General features: G+C 37.6%; 2 protein-coding genes across 3 annotated transcripts in view; one reads left to right on the forward strand and one right to left on the reverse strand.

The window, feature by feature from the left end:
- The first annotated feature begins 4,153 nt into the window (after window positions 1-4,153).
- On the forward strand, window positions 4,154-6,598 carry foxl1 (forkhead box L1). Its single transcript, XM_040133386.1, has one exon. It carries the CDS (start codon window positions 4,299-4,301, stop codon window positions 5,469-5,471), a length of 1,173 nt encoding a protein of 390 aa, XP_039989320.1. The 5' UTR covers window positions 4,154-4,298; the 3' UTR covers window positions 5,472-6,598.
- A 16,366-nt stretch (window positions 6,599-22,964) lies between these two features.
- LOC120792940 (uncharacterized protein KIAA0513-like) overlaps window positions 22,965-24,316 on the reverse strand; it is a 53,533-nt gene continuing 52,181 nt past the window's right edge. For both annotated transcript variants that reach the window (XM_040132357.1, XM_040132356.1), the window contains exon 12: window positions 22,965-24,051. In XM_040132357.1, the coding sequence (XP_039988291.1) occupies window positions 24,002-24,051 (50 nt within the window). In that variant the 3' untranslated portion in view covers window positions 22,965-24,001. The remainder of the gene's footprint in view (window positions 24,052-24,316) is intronic.

Below are 24,316 nucleotides of genomic sequence, written 5' to 3' on the forward strand. Positions count from 1 at the left end.
GAGAATCCTGGCCTGAAGACATCTATATGCCAATATTTAGTTATACTCACAGCGCGACTTACTGGCAATAGGAAATGACAGTTATTATACTTTGATGTACTGGTCTTAGCAGTTTGATCAGATCCACCTCAAATGCGGTTAGAAAATCCTTAAGACCTTGATGAGGCTTTATTGTGAAGATTGGGAGTTTTAACTGAATGGCGTTCTTGTTGTGGTGACGCGAATTTTTATGTTTGGTCATTAACCAGCAAGTTGTTGTTACTCAAATATATGTTAAATCTGCCCCAAACGTTACATTTAATAAGAGTCTTGGCCTGAAGACATCTATATGCTACTATTCAGCCATAGCCATAGCGCCACCTACTGGCAACATAAAATTACATGTGTTATACTTTCATGTACTCCTCCTAGCAGGTTGCTCAGCTCCATTTCACATTAAATCAGAAAAGTCTTTCAAAAGACCTTGAATATGCCATATTTTGAAGCTTTTCAAGTCTTAAGGTCAAAAGACGGACTCAAGCCCCTTTTAGGGTCTATCTTTGCACATCCCTACCTTAATGCTTGATACAAATATGTAACTGGTGGACACAGTAAATTATGTTTAGTTCATTGGTTTTGTAACCGATGATTATGCAAATTGCGAGGCATGTCATACGACGTGCATTAACACCTTGTATACCACTCCCCCCATGGGCTCAAAGTGCAAGAGCCCGTTCAATGCTGCTTGGTGGTTTTATAACCTTTTCTGGCTTTCTTCCAGAAAACCTTTCTGCCAGATATAAAATTAAAATAAAGCAATAAAGACAAACACTTAGAAAAATCCTGACAAAAAAAAACAAACAAACAAAAAAAACAAAAAAACGTTTCACTTGCCTCTCGCTCTTGGGGTGGGCAGATTGAAAGAAAAAAACTTAGAAAAATGAACCTGGAAAAAATGTTTTCACTCGCCTCTCAGGGCTTCCTTAAAAAATCTGTTTTCTTTTTTTGGACTTTTTCTCTAATCTTTGATTTTTGGTGAGATATTGGATCATTTCAACATTCAATGAAATTAAATCCTGTGAGAAGTTTAGAGAGAAAAATCACTATTTGATGGAGCTGTACAACTCGTAGACATCCAAAATATGACCCAAACTACACACTGCAGGAAATCACTGGTTTAATCTTTAACAATTAAACCAGTATTTACCAGTATAAAAGCTTGTTATGTTACACATTGTGTAAAATCTCCATCTTAAATATAACTAGTAACTAAAAGCTGTCAAACAAATGTAGTTGAGTAGAAACTACAATATTTCCCTCTGAAATGTATTGGATTGGAATTATAAAGTACCATAAAATGGAAATACTCAAGTAAAGTACAATTACCTCAAAATTATATTTAACTGCACTACTTGAGTTAATGTACTTATTTACTTTCCACAACTGTCCTAAATGTTGGACACAATTACAATTTTGTAAACTCAGCTATGAGTTCATGTGTCTTAAAGGCTATAGCATTAACAGTGGTATGAGGGGTTAATAACCCTCTTAAAAACTCCAAATGTTCACATCATAGGCTCATACTGTATGTCCAGTGCACCAGCAGATAGGCTCTTTGCATAAATATAAATTCTAAAATGTGTTTTCTGCAGTATGGATGGAAAGAATTTTCCAGCGGCTGCCTTTTGAAAAAGTCAAATCCTGCTTGCTGTGGCTTGTACACGTCTCTTGCATGTTAGTTTAGTTTTATTTGCTAATGAATCACCGTCTGCTGAGAGAGAAACAGAGAAAAAGAACGACTTCTGAGTTTATCCACTGAAAGCTCCAAACCCCTAATGTAAGCAGGAGCCAGCTGTGTGCACTTGTAAAGTTGTTATAATCCTCCTTTGACCTATAAACAGGAAAATACATAATATAAAGCATCATGCTCACATCTACAAATAATACACTGTCCATGTTGTCCTTGTAAGGCAGTACAGTCCTGAGTGCCTGTCTGCAGCTTCTCAAAGGACAATTAAAACACTACATTTAATTTTGTTCTGTGTTGATACAAACAGAGCCAATAGAACATGCAAGAACATGCAACTGTATTCAACGAGCCCAATGGCCATCCGATAGATGAGGCTATTTACAAGCGATTTACAGATTAGTGTATATTTTAGTATTTTTTTCATATGTGATGTATTTGTGTATTTTTTTTAATTGTAATGGAGAGCAGAAAGAAATCAAGCAAGAATTCTCAGGATTTTAGTTAATTCTCAATTAACTGATTTAGGGCTGCAAATAACAAAACAGGTTAATACATCCATGACTTACAATGATATAAAAAGGACAGTAGCAATTTATCACATTCGAGAAGCACAAACTGCCTTATATTTGGCATTTTTGCGCGATGAATGAATAAAACGATTATCAAAATTGTTTATTAATTTTCTGTTGATCGTCTTAACATATCAGCTCTAGAGCCTACTTTTACAATTTAATTTCAATACAAATTAATGTCCCTGCATAAATATGACCTTTATTAAGCTGATTTTCAGTTTATACAGTTATCACTGTAGAGGTGTGAGAGCAGCTCTGATCATTCTGAGTTTGGGTTTGTGCTGTTGTTGTCAAATGTGGTATTATCCTGTAAGATTCTCCAATTATGTAAAATAATGAAGTGGGTTAAACTGAGTTGCCTTAGGTATAAGCTTTACAAAGGTGGTATTTATTGAAGAGCCTTTGTGATCAGTTACATTAGTTTGTTATTTTATCAAACTCCCCTAGTTCTACTTATTTAGAACAATGACCAAATAATACAATCTCCAAAAAAAGAAAGTAATTTTTACATTTTTTAAAAACATAAAATGATAAAGGTATACTGAAGTGTCACAGCAGCAAAAGAAAATACAAAAACAGATCTATTAGTATAAATCAGTGATGACAAATCCTACTGGCTTGTGACCCCTTTAAATGAATCATGGGAATACACTGTATATAAAGTATTAAAACAAAAAATTTGTGCTAAAAGCTACTCAGCTGTGTAACCACTGGCTCTCAGTGTAATTTGTTTTGCTTCGTATAAAATATTTTTCCTTTTATTTTCTTCAACATACACTTGTCCCTGACATGGTGTGGGTGGTATACTGCTGAGTGTAATTTTGTATTATGTGGCCCATATGTCCTGTTGCGGTCCTTGCCTATTTGTTTTCTGTCACTGTAGATATGTTATGTTATGCTTTAAGCTCATTCTTAAGATCACAGCCTTAAAAGGTGAGCTTTAAGGTCACTCATTTTACAATCAACAATTACAGATAAATTACACATATTTTTTTATACTTTAAAAATTAGACTGTTTTAGGGGAAATTTTAAATTAAAGATGAAGATAATGTTAATGGAAAATGTGATTGAATCTTTAATGAACTAAATATGAAAAATATCAGAAATGTGAAATTTTACAATTTCTTTCGTGCATAACCAAACATTTCTTAAATGAATAAGAAGGATAAGAATAAAACAAGGATATTAATGCTTAGATAGGGATTAATATGCTTTTATACCAGCTGTAGGTCTATAATAGTTGTACCAGTGTTGTTCTTATTACTATTATTATTTCCTGTCAGTCACCCGTCATTTACTGTATCCTCATATTTTTCGAATAAAGGTTCCCTGATGTTTGCTATTGAATCAGTTCCTACACACACACAAACAAACAAATAAACAAAAAATAGTCCCTCTGCGTCCAATTTTGTTGCACTGGAGGAAAGAAGAGGCCCCGACATTAGCTAAAATTGTTTAAGTTATTTTCTTTTTTATACACTTTGTTTTGATTTGAGCGAACCCACAGCAACTCCCAGAATGGATTCGGCAATGTTTGCTTGTTCTCTCTGTGTGAGCAACTCAGCGTCAGGGGTGGACGTGATATTTCAAACAGCACATCAGTGCGTTTATGTATTGGGTGCCCGGAAATTTTCCAAATAAACACAGCTTGATTCAACCTGGGTGGGCAGACTTATCAAGCGACTAATTCTATAAACAGATGAGGGAATAACCCGGCACCTCATTGGTTGTGGGGCGGGGGAGGAGGAGGGGGAGGGGAAGGGGGTGGCTCAGAGCAATGAAATTTTAATTAATGTGGGTGGGCTGAGAACACCACAGACTGTTTATGATGGACAATTTATTCCACAGTGCAAAGTCAACATAACACAGCAAACGTACAGCAATTATTAACATTTTTCTGGGGCCCTCATGAGGCTTGAGAGTCAGTCAGTGGAGGAGTGGAGCTCCGGGTGCAGGCTCAACTTTCCCCAGGACAGAGTCCTGTTTCCGCGGCGTCATGACTCTCTACCACGGCCGTCTGCCGTCGCTCGGAGTGCCATCCTCGGCTCTGAGCCTCACCGCCCCCCAGCTGATCTACTTTTACGGACGAGAAAGCGGAGGGGTAGTACCCGCCACCTTGAGCTTCGTGCCGGCCCGCCAGGAGCCTCCGCAGAAGCCGCCCTACAGCTACATCGCGCTCATCGCCATGGCCATCAAGAACGCACCGGAGCAGCGCGCAACTCTCAGCGGCATCTACCAGTTTATCATGGACCAGTTTCCATTTTATCACGACAACAAGCAGGGCTGGCAGAACTCCATCCGACACAACCTCTCGCTAAATGACTGCTTCATCAAGGTACCTAGAGAGAAGGGCCGGCCCGGCAAAGGCAGCTATTGGACGCTGGACACCAAGTGTCTGGATATGTTTGAGAACGGCAACTATCGTAGGAGGAAGAGGAAGGCGAAAAGCCAGCAGGAGACTCTGGACTTCAAAGCTGCTGGACACAAGCGCACCAAGTGCCCGGGGCCACCCAGGGACCCTCAAACCTCTATGAAACATCAGACTGACTCGGAGATAGCAGACATACCAGCGAGGAAGGATTCCGAGAAGATGGAAACACAACCAGACACTAAACCGGTTCTTGTCGAGTTTAACCACGCCGAACAGCCGCAAAATTCCCCCATTCAAAGACTCAGATTGTTCCCCTACCAAGACACTGCTGCATCCACTGGGAGGAGGTTTGACGCTCTGCAGCCGGAGCCCTGCGCCGCTCCGAGACACGCTCCGCTGTGGGTGGATGGTGCGCATCTCCTAGGCGCGTCCCTCCGCTGGGAGCCAGAGGAGAGAAGGTCAGCTTTCAGTGGAAGAGAAAGAGAAAGAAGTCCGCTCTGCGCCGTCAGCTGCGCGAGAAACACAAACTTGGCTGCACTTGCGCAGGACAGACAGAAAGTAAATGTTCCGAGCAGGGATAAATCGAAAGGTTTTAGCATCGAGAGCATTTTATCGAAAAGTGAAGACGAAATGCGCGGCAGCATCCTTGGTTTGTCAGCGGAGACATGCGCAGAGCGTCAAAGCCAAAGTTCATCTGTGGTCCTCGGTGCTCGGCCGCATCAGTTATACCAGATGGGATTCCCCCTCTGCTCTTACCTATCACTCCCCTACCCTGACAAAGTACTGCATTTTAAATGAGTACAATTATGAATTTAGACTTTAATATATTTCACGTATGGATGCATAAAAGTGCAAAGCGTGATTAGCTTTGCATTATAGGTTACTATGAGACAGTTTAGGCCTACTCTTTTTTTTCAGGATCTCTTCCATCTTCATCATCTACAGTAATGATCAGACAACGACAGAGAGCAGCATGAAAGCATTTAGATTCATCTTTATGCATGAGTTATTGTCAGGATTTTGGTTATTTTCACCAAGTTTTCCCAAACTAATGCTTCTTAAAGTCTGTGGCTGCGCAGTTAAATGCTTAATACAACAAAAAGCTAAAAGTGTATAATGATATTGTCATTGTTGTGTGCATATTTAGGGAAAGCTCATGTATACAGTATTTTCCTCTTCATTCATGATGACAAAAACCCTCAGAGTACATATGTTTTATTGTATTAATTCGAGGAAGAATCTTGAATGTAATGTTTGGGCCCGTGTAGCCTATATAGTATACTATATAGGACTACATAGGACTAGGACTATACTTTGAATTCTGACAATATTGTATAATATGAAAATGAAGTTTAATACTCAATAATGTAATCAAAGCTATTTTACATTCCACTGTGCTCTGAATTTTATGTTCAAAATAAAGTTTAGTTTGGTAATTGACATTGTTTATTTAAAATTAGACGTCAAAACCAAAACTAGAAATACTAGTGGAAGACTCGAGTCTGTAGCTATTTGAATGAAATGTCACCTCAACATAATCCGTGATCTACAGTTCAGAAAGACACGGTTAACATGTGTGTTTTTGTATTTGCTTTTCAGTTTTTCTGCAATAACAAGCTTATGATCATCAAGTTTCATCGGGCCAATTCAGTTTTGCTGTGTGCATCCTAGTTGGTAAAAAAGATTAGTTATCCAAAGTGATTACAGATATCAGGTGTAATCCAGGATGTTAAGATTGTTTCCTTGGCAGCGTTTGCATCAACCTCAGATTGATAATAAGGAATCATCATTAAGAAAACAAAGACAAGGATTGTAGGCAATTTCACTATCAGCTAAGATTCAATTAACATGACTCACAAAACTGAGGTGTCCAAAATACCCCTGGACACTCCTGAACAAAACTAAGTTCTTACTTTTTCCATTTTTGCAGTTTTCAGTGTCTTCGTTTCTTCTGGTAATTACTTTTTTTTTTTTATTCATTGAAATTATTGATAGCTGATTTTGTGACAATATTCAGTCATCATTGTTTTCCCTCTATTTGTGTTGGAAAAGCCTCTGACAATTAGAGACTTCAGCGTATTTAAACCTTTATAGTACTATTACCCAAATAGTTGAAGATGAACTACCCCACCAATAGTACTACTTATAGTAAAGATAATGACCATATTGATAAAATGTGGATATGTGCGGATATATTAATTACAAAGTTCTGGTCTTCCCATAGATAATCCATTTAATATTAATTAATTCAACAATAAACATGTGATCGGTCAAACTGCGTCACATCCATCATATGTGGGGTGGACCACACCAATACATCAAATAATTTTAATAATGGCAACACTGACCCTGGGTCATATTGAGAGTAGCAACATGCTTTGAAATTGGAGCACAGGATGACAGTAGAGTTCATCCTTTGGATTTTTCAAGTAAAGTCATCAAATTTGACAAAAAAAAAATAGAACTCAGGGTCTACTTATGAGCTTTTCATGAACTTTCAACCACATCTTTTGGTCAGCAGTTGGAGTTTACTCAGTTGTTATGCATAGGAATTCACTAGTAAGCAAACTAAAACCAGTGAGGCAGGCTGCGAGATGCAGGTCTCTGAAAAAAATATAATCTGGAGAATCTAGACTTTTTTCATCAAACTACTATTTCCAAGGTCAAGAATGAACCGTCACACTTTAAGTCATTGAAGTTAGAAGAAGTCCTTGCCCTCTGGTCCCCCAATTAAATGCTGTGGACCATTTATCATAAAACACCCTGAAAAGTTTGTCACTATAAATGTAACTGTAACTGTAACTATGTAGTCTTCTTTTTTAATTCTAGTGTACATATCCAGTAAGATCTGATGGCATTGAAAATCATAAATAAGCTTTTCCGAGCTCCAACACCACCATGACACCTGCATGAAATCAGAGAATGCTGCTGACAGCATCATTACAAACAGAGAGCAGCCATGTCTAAATATAGGCCTATAGCTTAGACACATCCGTGTCTGAAAAAGCCATGTGAGGCAGTCGCTGTGCAAATCAGGAATGTTTGTTGAAATAAATAAACTTCCCCACAAATGAGGAGAGGAACTCACAATCACAAGCATTTCCTGTGTATAGGATTCTTTTGGTCAGACGTGTAAATAAAACATGATTAAAACCTCAGAAGGGAAAGAAGGGGAGAGTGGGTGAGAGAAGACTGGAAAGAAAAGAAGTGAGAAGTATTGGTTTAACTCAACTCTTGGCACTTTGTCTCTTTGGGATTTGGGTGCAACTAACACATGACCCATTATAAATGGCTCCACTGCCTCTTCATCCTCCAGTGATCTTCAAAGTCTTTGAAAAGCAAGATGAATTAATGAATGTTAGTTATCTGATGGTCATTCTGAGAGTTTGAATAGTAAAAGATCCTCATGAGAAAGCAGCTCAGACAAAAGGGAAATCCTCTCTGCAGTATTCGTTATCTGAGAAAACAAACTGCTGGTGGGTTGTGGTCGGAGATCTTTAGCTTGCATTAAGCATTAGAACCAGTCTGCACTCTCTAGCAGGGACACTTGTGATTTTGGTGCTTTCACTCTGGTCACACAGCCAGATAGTAAATCTGGATTATGCTGAGTTTATTTATAAGACTAACTCAGAAACACGTCTGTTTCTTTTAAATGTAGTTTATCACAATCTCTGCCCATTTGTCTTCCCCAAATCCAAATGACATTTTCTTCAGCTGCTATTTTTCCTAAATGTATTTATTTTAATTAACTTTCCTATTTTAAATAGTCTTTAGTTCTGTTTAGATTTATCATGCTCATTTATACAAACTTCTTATTTCTTGAAATTCCTAAATAAAGATGAAGATTAATTTTACTTTTTCTGTTATACTTTTTCCTTTTAAAAATACTTTTGCTTTTGACTTGATGTTAACAGTCTCTCATGTTTAATTACAAAAATTGTAATTTGAAAGCTAGTCAGTAGTAAGATAAAGTTAGTAAGTTGACCGTGAGTTAAGATTTTATTAATGGCTTTTAAAGTTTTAGCGAATGATTTACCGTTTTTCTCTACTGATTTGATGAATTTCTGAGACTTTCTTTCTAAAGGCTGGTTTATACTTCTGCATAGGACCGATGCAGAGCGTATGCCGTAGTTTATGGAAGTGGCTTGCGCCACCATGAGCATTTATACTTGTGCGCCTGTGTGTCTGTTTCGCTCTGCAATTACACCAAAACACTAGCAGGTGTACACGAAGGATTATGCTCAGTGGTGGGGTTTCTATTCTATATACATGACTACCACGTAGCTACAGCATACCTACTGTGTACCTACAGTGGCAATTCGACGCATAAGTTTAAACTGACCTTGAGACTACAAATACAGTGATGCAGTGATCACAGCTCCTAATAGTTCCATAATAATTGCATTCACTTAACTCAGGCAAGAGAAGGTAAGGCCTTAGGTGAGGGGTGAAGTCAGCAGGCAGGCAGTGGTTGGTAACACGTAGGCAGGAGCACAAGACAAAGGTCAAAGGCCAAAAAACACAAGAGATCAAAAACAGATAAGTACAAAAAGTCTGCTACAGCTGGAATAGAACACTAGACAATCTAGGAGAGTGAAAGTAGAAGTCGAGCATTATATATATGTGCTGTCATCTACCTGCTCTCTTCTACCATCAGTGTTTGCCGTTGCTCTCTCCCCATTTTCTTTGCCCAACTGGAGAATTAGAAAATTGACTCTTGGGAGCTAATGGGGCTGGGGTTACAGTTAGTAAAGCAGGCAGAGAATGAATGAATAACTGAACGAACTGTGTCAGAAATCTTTTTCTCTTTTGTTGACTCAGTAACTCTGTGAAAACATGTGAATAGACACAGCAGGTTGGTAACCTGCTTTTTGCAAAGTGAGTAGGAAATGCAGCTGCATACAAAAAACACAGTTGCCTCTCTTTTGCTGTTTGAGTGAGGAGTTTTTTTAATTGCAGTTTTGTCTTTTTAGACACCAGCCTGTGATTTTGACAGTTGCATGAAAAGTTTACTCTCACTGTGCTCTTGTTTCTAACAGTGCATTAAAACTATTGAGAACAAATATATTAACAAATAATGAGGCCATTAGTTATAATTTATGAACCTTTCATAAATGGTATCCTATCAGAAAGTGATGACAATTTTTTGTCACGCTATTTCCAAGGTCAAGAATGAACTATTACACTCATCCTCCTTTCTTTTTTCAGCCATTGTGCACATCACTGCTCAAACTTCCCATTCCCTCCTCTCTTGAACCCAAACAAACCGAAACAGAAAAACGCATCACTTCCTGTTTGACAGAGGATTTTTCCCCGTAAATGACCCACCAGACTGTGTGTGTGTTTAGGACATCGAATACAAAAGCTTTAATCAGGTTGAATCACTGTTCTGTTGTAGTAATCAGTCACAGAGAGGAGCAAAATGGACAAGTATTTATATGAAAATGCTGTAGATTATTACTTTGAACTAAATTTAGTTTCCAAGACTGGCTGGGCAAAAAAGTCCAGGAAAACTGATGCAGAACAAAGTCACGTTCAACACCTTCGATGACTACTGTTAAAAGAATTTTTCCTCAGAGTGTTTCCAGAATTTGTTTAAAAGAGGTGTAAGTTGAATTATTTTATTGTACAACTAACAATTAAACTGAAACAGAAATGAAAATAGCTAAAAAATTAAAAAACAGATTAAATATATAAATAGAAATGTCTATGTCTAAATGTCTAACTTTATTATATTTTAGAATGGGAGCTTTGGAAAATGCTACCAAGTGAACCTAATGAGCTTACACAGATGAGAAGTCCTAAAAGTGCTATGGATGAAGTCATGACAGCTACTGGGAAACACATGTAAACAGATTAATCTCCATGATAACTGAGTTAGAATTGTTTTGTAAAAGATTTTTATTCCTTCCAGCATGCTACTGCTACTCTACTACTTATGTAGTATGTGTTATGTTTTTGTGCATGTCCCTGTTTGTTCCCTCTCGCTTTGTTGTCTACTCTCTGCTATCTCCTATAGGCATTTACGAACCTGCATTATTTAGTCCGGTTGAATTGGACTCTGGTTAGTTTTCCCCTTTGGTTGGATTCGTTTGGGCAGATCTGAACACAACAATCCTACTTGGGTGTGGACCAAAACAACCACACGGAGACCAACTGAGAGGAAGTAGTTTTGGTCTGGTCACAAATGAGTTGTGAGGCAGTTTGTTCATGGTAGGAACATGATGTGACATGGATCTGACCCAACAAGATGAACTTGAGATGCAAATTTGAGCTAAATGCCTTGAGTAGCCAGGTAGCCTTTGCATACTGGAATTTGGATGAGCTAAATCAACAGTTGCTAGCAGCTAGACTGAGAATGAATCAAGGTCTGACTTGGACTAGGCTAGGATCAAAGTACTTTTCATTCTTATATCTGGGCAGATAGGAACTTCTTCAGAACCTTCTTCCTGTGTTTACTTTCTTGCTCCTGCCCTGGACACATCTAACCAATGAGAGGAGGGAACATTATTATGTGGCTTTCATTGATGTATTTTGGTTTGCTTGAATTACTTTCTGTGTAAAATGAAACTGAACCAAAGGGATAATGCATGAAGTATTCCAAATTATCCCCTGATTCAGACCAGATAAAAAAACTACACATTTTAAAACACCCTACAATAGGTCCCCTTCCATGTGTTCATGTGTTCAGCACACCTTCAACCTCACCCACTTCTGTGACTGGCCTGTTTCTGTAGTATCTGCTGCTCTGCTGCCCAATCCAGCCAGTCTCATCTTTATTTAAAGCCTATAGTGTTTGCTGTTGCTCTTGCTCCATTTTCTTTGTGTAACTGGAGAATCAGACTACTCACTCTTGTGAGTTAACTCTTGAAAATAAATATGCTCTCAGTTCTTGGGAGAGGGCCTGGGTTAGATTTGAGTACCCCTTTGCAATGCACCAAGGTTTTGTTTTTGTTAAACACATTAGTTTAGAGGTGAGTGCTACCCTATGTGTTTTGTTTGTTCTTTAATTAAAGTATTTGGGTTTTCTTTTTCCGCATTGAGTTTTGTTATTAAGTTCTGATGGTGTGACTCTTAGGATGGCAATGTTGGTATTTTTGTTGGTCAGTCCACCATTTTGGTCCAGACTGACATATCTCAACAACTGAGATGTATTGCCTTGAAATCTGGTGCAGACATTCATCTTCCCCTCAGGATAAATTCTTATTACTTTGCTGAGCCCCTCACTATTCATCTAGTTCTAGGTCTAGGTCAGATTAACATTTTGTCCAATACTTTGGTTTATGACCGAATACCTGCAAAACTCATGACATTTAACAAAAAACAGACTCAACAGTACTTTGTGTTTAACTATCAAATGTTAGCATGCTAACATACTAAACTAAGATGATGAACATGGTAAAATTAACCTTGCTTAACATCAGCATGTTAGCATTGTCCCTGTGAGCATGTTAGCTTGCTGACATTAGCATTTAGATCATAGCACCACTGTGCCTACAGCCTTATAGAGCTGCTAGCATAGCTGTAAATTCATAGGCCATGTTCAGGACAACTTCAGCCCTGCATGAAAAAATGCAGCCTCTGCATTCATTTGAATGAGGCCAGTCTGCTGACACAATGGGAATGACAACAAAAAAACAAAAAAACAAAACAAAACAAAACAAAACAAAACAAAACAAAACAAAACAAAACAAAACAAAACAAAACAAAACAAAACAAAACAAAACAAAACAAAACAAAACAAAACAAAACAAAACAAAACAAAACAAAACAAAACAAAACAAAACAAAACGCAAGATGCTGCGGTGGCCAGTGAAATAATGCCCATTTTTCGAGTAGATTACTTTGTAACATGAACAGCGTATTTGTACTGTCAAACCTTGCATTTTGTGATTTTTTTGGAGTAGGAGAAGTTTTTCATTAGTGATTTAACTTGTGAAAAATCCAAAACCCTTCTTACAATGTTTCTTTCACTTTTAAGTAGTTTCAAGATGGAAGACAGTGTAAGTGAACTCCTGTACAGTCTGTATGTGGAGTAATGGGGATAAGTGTAGATTAGTCATCATCATGACTCATGTTTAGACAGAGCTGAAGTCTCTATAGTCAGAGAGACAGAGAAATGTAGTTGCAACTCTGGAAAGTGTCATCGCCCCTGTTTCATGTGCAATCAAGTCCCAGGTCAGCACTAAATCATACGGTTTAAGGCTTGCTGGTTCAAAAGGGTTTTTAACCCAAGTGTTTATTATATTTTTTCACTCTCTACATAAACCGGCTTCACTTGTCTACATATACACTCAGGAACGGGGAGGACGGGGCTGTGATGAAGACTGATGGGCTTGGTTCAGGCCACATTAACTGCTGATCAAGTCAGGTTTCCTGGCAAAAAGCTTATACATCATTATGTACCTAAAATGTACTCCAGGTCAGGACTGATGCTGTTTACAATCTGGACACAAACACATACAGTGAGACTACAGTACACATGTGCATATGGACAGTACACCAACATGAACACCTGTCAGATCTAATGAAATTAAGTACAACAGACCTGCAATACAGCTTAATTCTGTATTATTCAGCTTGTGTTGACACTGTATTAGAGAAACTCCTGTGCACTGAATTGTAACTGCATTGCACTATATTGTATATTTTCCCATAGGTTTATGAAATAACAATTAATTAATGACTCATAGAAAGACATGCTCGTACAGCCTAGGTAAAATGGTATTAAATACACCAAATATACTAACAGATAAAAAAATGAAAGAAAAAACCCAAATAAATGAGTGGAGAAACATAACAAATACAGATCCATAAAGGGAATAAGGCCTAACTGAATGGATGTTTCCTCCATTTACTGTTGTATATATGAAAATTATGTGAATTATACGTTATGACACAGTCACCAGTTATCTGAACTCAACTGAAAACATATGGAAGATTTTGGATTGAAGTATTAGACAGCCCTCTCCACCATCATCAAAACACCAAATGAGGAAATATATTTGAGAAGTATGCTGGTCATCCCTCCAGTGACGAGAAACCTGAAACCTCTGGAGGGTTGTGGTGGAACATCACCCTACAAACACACTTTTTGTTGTCTTATCCGTAATTTGTAGCCAATCTTTGTGTACAGATGTGGCTAAAAGTTTTGGTACCCTTTCACTACATTGAAACAGTGCTCCGTTCTTCCTAGAATGTGTTGAAATTAAAAGCTCTTTTGTCAGACATGACTGCATTCCTTTCGTTTGCCATAGAACAAAACAAAAGAGCTGTGAAAAGAGAGGAATTCTTGCTTATTCCGAAAAGATCTTCTAAAGTGGCTCGGACAAAATGACCGGTACCCCTTAGAAGTGGTGATAAATAAGTGGATTGTAGTGACATTTCAAGTAGACTATTGTCTTCAATTAGTATCACATGTCTTCAATCTTATAATCAGTCATTCAGCCTATTTAAATGGAGAAAAGTACTCATTGTGTTGTTTGGTATTGGTATCATTGTGTGCACCACATTGAACATGAGAAAGAAAAAAGACAGCGGTCTATGGAGATAAGGAAGAAAATAACATGGTAAAGGCTATAAGAACATCTCCAAGCAGCTTGACATTCCTTATACAGAGTTATACACAGTTGCTAAAATTATTATGAAGTTTAAGGTCAGTGGAACTGTAGCCAACCTCCTTGGACATGGCCACAAGAGATAAATGAAGTCGTCAGTAGTGACGACTTCATGAGCTTTTTCAATGAAAAAAATTCTAACTATTAGAGAATCTCCACCTCCTGCCCTCAACCGGCACTGATTTATCTTCAAACACAGGAACCTTAGAAACGACTGTAAAACCTGATCTATACATAGACAGTTCTTCTCCCATCGACCTTCGCCAACTAACTTCAACAATGTCTTCATCTAAATCATCAACTTGTCTCTTAGACCCCATCCCAACTAGGCTGCTTGAGGAAGTTTTACTTTTAGTTAGCACCTCTTTCCTTGATATAATCAGTATGTCTTTATTAACAGGTTATTTACTGCAGTCCTTTAAAATAGTTGTAATTAAACCTTGTTTTAAAAAGTTTACTCTTGATCCATATGTTTTAGCCAACTATAGACCCATATCTAACCTCCCCTTTCTTTCTAAGATCCTTGAGAAAGCTGTCGCCAACCAGTTGTGTTTCTTGCTACATATAATAGTTTATTTAAGGATTTTCAGTCACGATTTAGAGTGCAACATAGCACAGAGACAGCACTGGAGAAAGTTACAAATGACCTTCTAATTGCATCGGACAAAGTACTTGTCTCTGTACTTTTCTTATTAGATCTTAGTGCTGCATTTGACACTATTGACCATCACATCCTATTACAAAGACTGGAATATTTAATTGGCATTAAAGGCACCACTCTAAGCTGGTTTAAGTCCTATCTATCAGATTGATTTCAGTTTGTGCACATTAACAATAAATCCTCCATATACTCAAAAGTTTGTCACAGAGCTCCACAAGGTTCTGTGCTTAGACCAGTTCTATTCACCTTATATATGCTTCCTTTAAGCAATTTCATAAACTTAACTCCATAAACTTCCATTGTTATGCAGATGACCTGGATGACCCGCAACTTTCTGCACCTCAGAAACACATTATCTATTGATATTTTTACTCTAGATGGCAATACCCTGGTCTCCATCAGGACAATTAGGAATCTTCAAGTTCTCTTTGATCAGGATATGTCCTTTAACTCTCACATAAAACAAACTTCAAGGACTGCCTTTTTTCACTTATGTAATACTGTAAAAATAAGGCCCATCCTTTCTCAAAAAGAAAAACTAGTCCATGCTTTTGTTACCTCTAGGCTGGATCATTGTAATTCCTTATTATCAGGCTGTCCCAACAAATCTGTAAATACTCTCCATCTGATCCAGAATGCTTCAGTGTTAATACTGACAGAAGCTAGGAAACCGGATCATATTTCTCCTGTGTTAGCCTCTCTGGCTCTGTGTAAATATAAATAGAATTTAAAATCCTACTTCTCACTTACAACGCCGTTGATGGTCATTGACCATCATATCTTAAAGAGCTCATAGTACCCTATTACCCCAGTAGAACTCTGCGCTCCCAGAATTCAGGCTTACTCGTGGTTCCTAGAGCCTCCAAAAGTAGAATGGGAGGCAGAGCCTTCAGTTATCAGGCTCCTCTAATGTAGAACCTTCTTCCAGTTTGGGCCTAGCAGGCAGACACCTTCTCCACATTTAAGAGTAGGGTTACAATCTTCCTTTTGATAAAGCTTATAGTTAGGGCTGGGTCAGGCTTGTCTTGAAGCATCCCCTAGATATGCTGCTATAGGCATAGATTGCTGGGTGACTACCAATGATGCACTGAGCTCCTCCTTCCTCCTCTCCCTCTGCATCTGTGTGAATTCATATCCCATCGTTACTAACTTGCTTCTTCTCTCTCCTGTAGTTTTGTGCTTTCTCGTCTCTCTCCTCTCTCCAACTGTTGCTTTCTACAGGTATTTATGCCTCTGGAGCTACAGAATCTGGATATATGACTGCAAAACCACTGCCCCCATGATCCTGCTCAACACCCACTGCTTCAATTATCATTCATTATGATTATTTTATTTAGTCTTATTATAAATTGTCATTATTAAGTGTCATTATTATTATACATCTTTATGTGGTACCTGTATTTTGCTATGTTCGCTTTCCTCCCTCCTGCCCTGCTCCTGTTTTAAAGGAAGCTTCAAAACAGATACGAGCTGATCAAGGTACAACAGTGTCCAGTTGCAGTCGAAGACCTCAGTTTTGAAGGAGAAAGATAAAAAAGCCAGAATTGAGTTTGCAAAAATGCATGTTTACAAGCCACAATGCCTCTGGGAGATTTTCCTTTGAGCAGATGAAACTAAATTAGACCTTTTTTGTAAGTCACATTAGGTCTATGGTCATGGAAGAAAAAAAGAGCACCGTGTAATCAGAAGATTTTCAAGGCGTTCTGGAGTGAAAGATACTGCCCAGCATCAGGGAGCTCTGTCTTGGCCGAAGATCATAGCTCCTCCAACAGAATAATGACCCAAAACATACATCTAGGGTAGAAGTCTGATTAAGAGCTACAAAAAACGCTTTATTGCAGTGATTGCCCCAAAAGGGTGTACTTTAAAATATTAGGTTATTTATTGTGTCTATATCTCAGCCATTGTATATGGTACAACTTCCATTAATATTTCAGAATGCTCAATAACGCACACTGATTAGCTGTACATAAGCTGGTTATGATGATATACTGTCTATGAGTTATTATGAGTAATGTAAATATTGCATTAAAACTATGAAGGCCCATTCAGTCCCAGTATTTATACACAGTACTTGTTAACAGTATGTTCAACTTTCAAAATGCTCAGTATACAACTGTGAATAAGGATGACTTGCAGTTTATGAGTTAAATATCATAATGCATTAAAGCCTAATGAGTTTTCATGTTTATAGTCATTATAAAATCATATCAGTCAAAACCAGTGCTCACAATAAGCACGCTCATGTTTCTCAAGTTCGACATTTCTATTTAAAGAAATTCTATTTACACTATGTTCACCCCTTTTTGCTATTCATACTCACTGGTTGATTTACTTGCACTCTGTAAAACTGTGGTTCTTTTTTTCTGCCTGCTGGATGTTCAACCCAAACAATGAGATTATTGTTCATTTCTCACTCTTGCAGTAATGTAACACACAGAAACAAATATTTACTTTATGTTTAACATGAGTGTATTGCAGTAAAAAGCATCATTCCCTAAAAACTGAAAACCTAAAGAAAAACATTTCCAATCTTGCAGATGATGCCCTCTGCATAGCTTTATTAAGGAGACGGCTGGGCGTTGAAGTACTGCTCTCATTGAAACTCTTCAACATCTCTGCAGCTTCGCTTTTACGAACTGTAAATAAATACACACAGACTCATGAGGCTTGTGTGTGTGTATATATGTGTGTGTATATGAACACTGGCAGGAGGACTTGTACACAGCAGCAGGATTACCACTCCCAGACTGGGACCACCCTGACTTTAACACTTAATCCTTGAGGAAATGGAGCTACATCTAGGGCTCAGTTAGGGCCACAGCCTCCTCTGCACACAAAGAAACACACTGTGTCACACACACAGATTCTCTTCTCCCCCTCTCCCATTCCCTAGCCCCTTACCCTAACCTTAATCATCCCAAATAAATGCCTAACCCTAACTTTATAACAAAGTCTTAGCCCCCACCGGGATATAAGAACAAGTGTGTGCGCGCGCACACACACACACACACACACACACACACACACACACACACACACACACACACACACACACACACACACACACACACACACACACGTTTATGCAAACTAGGAAATGTGTTGCAATTTGGTTGGAGTTTGTGTCCACATATATGCACACATACACAGACTTTATTTGAGCACTTAAGCTAAAACATCTAGTTCAAATCTAGTACAAATACCCTATGTTTGCTAAATGTGTAATTGTCAGAGTGACTGTGAACGCAGTGTATCGGTGTGTGTCTACTGTAAAATAAATTAGTGAACCTAATGTGTGTGCTCTCCGCTGTGTCAGTAAAAATATCAGTGTTTGTATGTGGATTTGCACATGTGTGCATGTGTGCTTGCAAAAATGTCCCTTATCATTTAGAAGAAAAACTGATTTAGAAGAAATCAACTGATGTTAGACCACTTTGATACTCCTAATATTAAGTCAGGGCCAAATTTAGGAACGATATTAGATATTATTGGCTATTGATGTTTGAACTAGAGACATTTTATAATAGAGAGAAATTACACTCAGAGAGTCTCTTAATGCACCTAGTTATAGACAAAAATAGAATATGCAACAAAGATAATAGAAAGGATTACAGAAGGAAATTTAAACTTGTATAAGGAAAAAAGGTAAGGAGGAAATTGAAATATATGAGACAGACTCAGATCATGTATACAAGCTATGAAGAAAGAGATGGCGGGCTAAATAGAAGTGGGCTAAACCTTTGACCCTCCACCCAGCACCACACAGTTACTCAACTGATTAGAATTACGTAGGCTTGAGCATTTGTCACATAAACTGTATATTGCCAGGTCACACTATGGTATCACACATGGCAAAAACCAAAGAGGAAACTGTTAGCATAGAAGTTCATTCTGACCTTTGGGAACAGTGCAACAAAATAATTTAAACTCAAAGCTCAACCTACTGTACTAGCTTCACTAAAGGTCATCAAAGAAGATTTGAATGCAGACCATAAGATGTAAATTAAAGCTCTGAAAGCTAGTGAATGGACTTTTGAATTTAGATTATTTTGTTACATAGGAGCCTGGGAACTTTTCCATTTTAACCACATGAACTTTGAGTTTCCTTTTTTTTTAATTAATCAGGGACTTCTACTGCATTTCCACAGCAGAAACCTGTATTCCAGTTTTGGGACATGGTTTGCAGTTCCTGCAACAGAGGAGTTTGCAGCAATAAACTTTGTTGTTTTGTCAAACACTTGTTTAACACTAGCATCATTTTCTAAAATATTTTGAACAACTGCAACAGCAGATCAAAAAGACTTTGGTTGAAATGAAGGTAAAGTTACTCAAAAGGTTGTTGGTCCTTTGTGGAAGTTACTGCACTGGAAATGCCCTAAATTTACTTATACTACCCGTCAGCTTTGATGCTGACATAATGACAGTGTAACAACACAAAATATCTATTGTTTTCTTGTTTTCAGAAAACAACAAACAGTTAAAAATCAAGATATATCAAGGTCATACAGTATATAGAGAACGTGTCTAGATTAATCGATGTCCAGACAAGCACTGCTGAAACGAATGATGAAAATGAAATGTATAATTTTACATGTGACCATAATTGCACAACAATTGCATAACTGTGTCATGTGTGTTGAGGTCTGCTATTAATTAGATGGAGGAGGGTGTTTCTTGGTGTGACACTGCTGACTGGCCTTTCACTACTCATTACATGGTGTCCAATCAGAGTGAAGCTAGCGTGACTGCTGTTTATTTATACACAGAGCTGGAAATGGCAGAATGCAGGCAGCTGGGACAGAAACTCAAACACTGCAACAGTCCAGCTCATTGTCCTGCTGCAGAGGGTCCCAATCAACACCATGCCCTTGTTGACACAGACATATACAAGCTCACACACACATGCACAGAAGAAAGCACGAGTGTGCAGTATTTTTAAAATGGTACTGTCTTTTTTCCATCTGAACTGATATTGCTTTTACTGTTGAAACAATATTTCCCCAAAGATCAATAAAGTTTCATTGTTTTATAATAACTATTACAGTGGTATACTTTTATATTACTTTTTTCTTTTTTCTAATTTTATGGTCTTTCATAGGCTTTTCCATTGAGGCAGAATTATAATTCTAGACATTTTTTAAATATAAAAGGGTTAACTGGGCACTGAGTCGCAAAATGTGTTGTTAGCAGCTTCAGATTAAAATATTATTACACACTTACTGACACATTAAGGACAAGCATGGCACACAAATCCAAGAATAGTTCACAAAAAGTGACATCAAAAAATACATTTATTACAGTATCAGCAACTTGATTCAACATTATGACAACATGTCCATACAAATGTAAGAATAGCACAATAAAATAAAATATCTGGTTGACACATGCTCCGAGGTGACTGTACATATGACACAGAAGCCATTAATATCCCTCCAGATTTTATCAGGCAACTTTTTAGTAACATCAATGTTCACAATGACATTAATCTTGTGTTCCCTGTAGATCATCTATGCTAGCTAACATCATAGCACACGGGATAATGTCTGCATGACCTAGCAGTTTACCCTTGCTTCCCAAATGCTTCATTTGCTGTCAGTTGCTAGCCAGGCGACATTTAGAGGTGCTATTTGTGGTCTCACCACCTCATCACATACTCTGAAAATGTTTGGAAAGTCCAACTGTAACATACAGCACACAGCAGCTAAACCAGGCCTAATCACAGGTCAAAAAAAGTTAGCATACTGTAACATAACATTTCAGTTTTACAATGCAGCAAATTTATATAAATATACAGTAAATGTCAGCACTTTTTGCAATGGTGGCAGTTGGCTAACAATACTGCATGATAAACCAACGTAGTATGTTTTTTTATACATATTAAGTAGATCCCACTGGTAGTAAAATTGATAATACCACTAGCACTATTTCAGCAGTGAGAAAAATTAAAACTTGTTGCCAAAAAGCTAAATAACAGGTAGTCTCAGACGATTTTCAGTCAATGGCAGTTTTGTATAGGAAGTTTGTAAAATTCACATAAACTTTTTCTCCTTATTTGCTTTTCAAAATAAAGCATCAATGGTGAGAGAATGTAGCCAGTGTTAATCTAATAATAAATAAGCAGGCTCACCTGAGATAGCTCCAGAATAAAAAAAATGCTACATTAGCTACAGTGAGGTAATCGTCTTTCATTTTGTTTTGAATTATTCCACTGACCGTTCATCTTACTTTGAATAATGCTGGCTAGCTGCCATCACCCCATTCAGTGTATGCTTAAATGTTGTGCACTGAACCCCATAACTAATCACCAACTGGGTACACAAGGACAATACTCTCATCACCATGTGAGTCAATCAACACTGCACTTCCATAAAAGCATAATGTGTTGCTTTAATGATAATTTTCACTTGGTTGATACTTTTCACAAAATCAATACGTGAAAAAAAGGTATTTTCATCCATGGCAACAAGATAAACTACCATCAAGATTTCACAAAGGATATGGTCGATGTAAAGTGATAGTGTGCACAGGCCATGCAGAACAAATATAAAAGGCATCAATGTGACATTATTCAGTGGATGATTACAGTGTAGAGATGCTGAGACTAAATGTAGTGCAAATGGCTCATGCTGAGCTAAAAAGTACAATATACAGGTCAATACATCAACCAACCCAGAGGCAGAGCATTTAAATTGCAACATGGTCAGGTCAAAGATCACATCAGGAAAAACACAACAATAGGGAATCAAAGGTGTTTAGCCATTTTGCACGTAGCTTAAGAATATGTTTCAAAAGTTTAGAAATGGACTTAGAGCACACGTAAAAGAACCCTTGGGAGAATTCAGTCCATTAAAAAAGACTGTAAAGTGGACAGAGTTTTGCAAGGCTTTCCATATGATTTGTATGATTAGATTGCATTTAGCTGAAGACATGTCACTCAGCTGTGAGGGAATTATGTACATTTACACTGGATATTACTGCACAACAATAGAGGCAAAAACTCTGAATGACCTCATCAAACAGAGGTGGGATGTATGGGGGCACTTCTTGGTCATAACTACATTTAGACATTTATGTTTCTCACAATGGTCACAAAGAACTGTAACATCTATTGTTTATAAATATGTAATTAAAGACCCACAATTCACAAACAGTAGCACATGATTAATTCTTACATCATACAGAGAAATATGTACAGTATTTCCAAAATGACTTAATCGACATGATAAATTAAAACAGATTATTGTTTTGAAACGGGATTCAATCTGCCAGAGAGAGCGTCATCGTGGCATTCAAATGTACACGACCATATTTCAATATTTGAAAAGCACACATTGATGACACATTTGGATTCAGGAATCTCTCATTGAGAAGTGCTTTGAATGAAGACACAATGCTACCCCGCAGTGGTAAGATGAAGAATTACAATTACAAATTTCAGTCACATATTTCATATTTGGCGACATGCTCAGCTATGCTGTTTGCATTACAGCTCAATTAAATGAAAATAAACTACTACAAATAGCAGTACAATTCATTTTATTTGTTGTGTTGTTCAGGAAAACAGTAAAAATGTGATGTTTGCGGTCTCTGCATTAGTGTTTAGTCAGGCAATCAAGGTTAGCATCAGAGGATAAAGACAAGTGCATAAACTTTCATGGAAGGCACTTTGGAAGGATAATGTTCCTAAGAGTATAGTAAAGTTTCTAATGAAAATTAAAATGAAAATGAAAATCAAAATTACTACCACTAGACTATAAAAGTGTGACAAGGTGAAAGTGGCAATAATTGGATTAAAATTTCTCTAAGTATACAGAAAGATTTACTGCGAGTTAAACGAGAAGACTGATGCCATTGTCCCCTTAATATAAAGCTACAGCCAGCAGGCAGTTAGCTTAGCTCACCTCTAAAGATCACTAATTAACATATCATACCCCCTTTGTTTAATCCATACAAAAACTGAAGTGTAAAAATAACAAATTGTGGTTTTACCGTGCAACCAATTGCTCCAAAAATACAAATGTTTTTTTTTACACTTCACATTGTATATGGATTAAACAAAAATAATACATGTTAATTAGTGAGCTTTAGAGGTGCTGGTAGGCGGATTATGTTACCTTTGAATGGAGCGGGAGCTGCTGTTTTTCCCCGTTTCCAGGCTTTATGCTAAGATAATGGTCTCCTTTCTGTAGCTTCATAGTTAGCACACCGATATGAGGCTGATATAAATAGTTTACCTCTGGGCAAGGAAGCATATAAGTCTATTTTCCAAAATTTCAAACTATTAAGAGACAGCATGGAGGGATATTATTTCTGCCATTTGAAATGCCAGCAATAAAATTATATGTTACATCGTGTTAAATCTTAATTTTTTTTTTTTGTATTGCCAAATAGAATACTACTAAACTTTAGTGACTTTGTGACCTGACCTGACACCACCTGAACAGCAGATTAAAACACTTTAACTCTTTGAGCTATGTACTATTATACCTGTCTGGTTTGAACTGTTTGTAGACGTTTATGTAAAATGCAACAAGACAGGACGATACTTAGTACAGTGTCTCAAAAGATGCTATTAGATGTGTTACACTAACATGTAATAAATATGGTTACCAAGAAAACACAGAATAAAACAGCATATAGGATGTAAAAGCTACACATCATACGGACAATGTATAAATCTGACACCATACAGAGGCTGTTCAGTTTTTACACTTGATGGTTTTCTTTATGCCTCTAGTTTTTGTAAAGCACATCACAGACAGAGGAATTATAGATATTAAAGTATGCAACAGCTGATGATATTGTGTTATTGCTCATACAGCACAGGCTGCAGAAGAGCACTACCAAGCTGGATAAACAGTGTTTGAAATGACTATGGCACAGTTCAGTACAGAAGATAATGCTGTTTTTCAGCAGTGCACCACACAAATGCAACCACAGTCAAACAGAGAGTCCGTCACTATAATGAGTTGAAAAGAAATTTCTGATGTTTGTGTGCTGTCAGTCTATTATGTGGAGGCTTTGAAATGCGCCTGTTGTCCTCAAATTCACTCTGCCGCCATTTTCTCTATGTGGTCACTCAGCAACTTGTACTGCTCTGCAAATGGGTAAAACACACATTCTTTTTAAAGCTGCATTAGGGTTATTCAAATTAACATATCATCACCTTTTACGGGAACTTCTTAGCAAACAGTTTCTTATTTGCACTTGCAGCGGGAGGGGGCAACAATGTCATTCCCTTGGAATCATGTTTCTGGCCACCTGATGAATCTAAGTCCAATACTGTCTTTGTTTTGGTACCTACCAGCTCCTGAGGGAAATATCTGGTTCTTTGGCTCTTTTCTGTCTGTCTGCTGTTTGGT

The sequence above is a fragment of the Xiphias gladius genome, chromosome 8 (assembly GCF_016859285.1).
Source record: "Xiphias gladius isolate SHS-SW01 ecotype Sanya breed wild chromosome 8, ASM1685928v1, whole genome shotgun sequence".
In the NCBI taxonomy this organism is placed as follows: Eukaryota; Metazoa; Chordata; class Actinopteri; order Istiophoriformes; family Xiphiidae; genus Xiphias; species Xiphias gladius.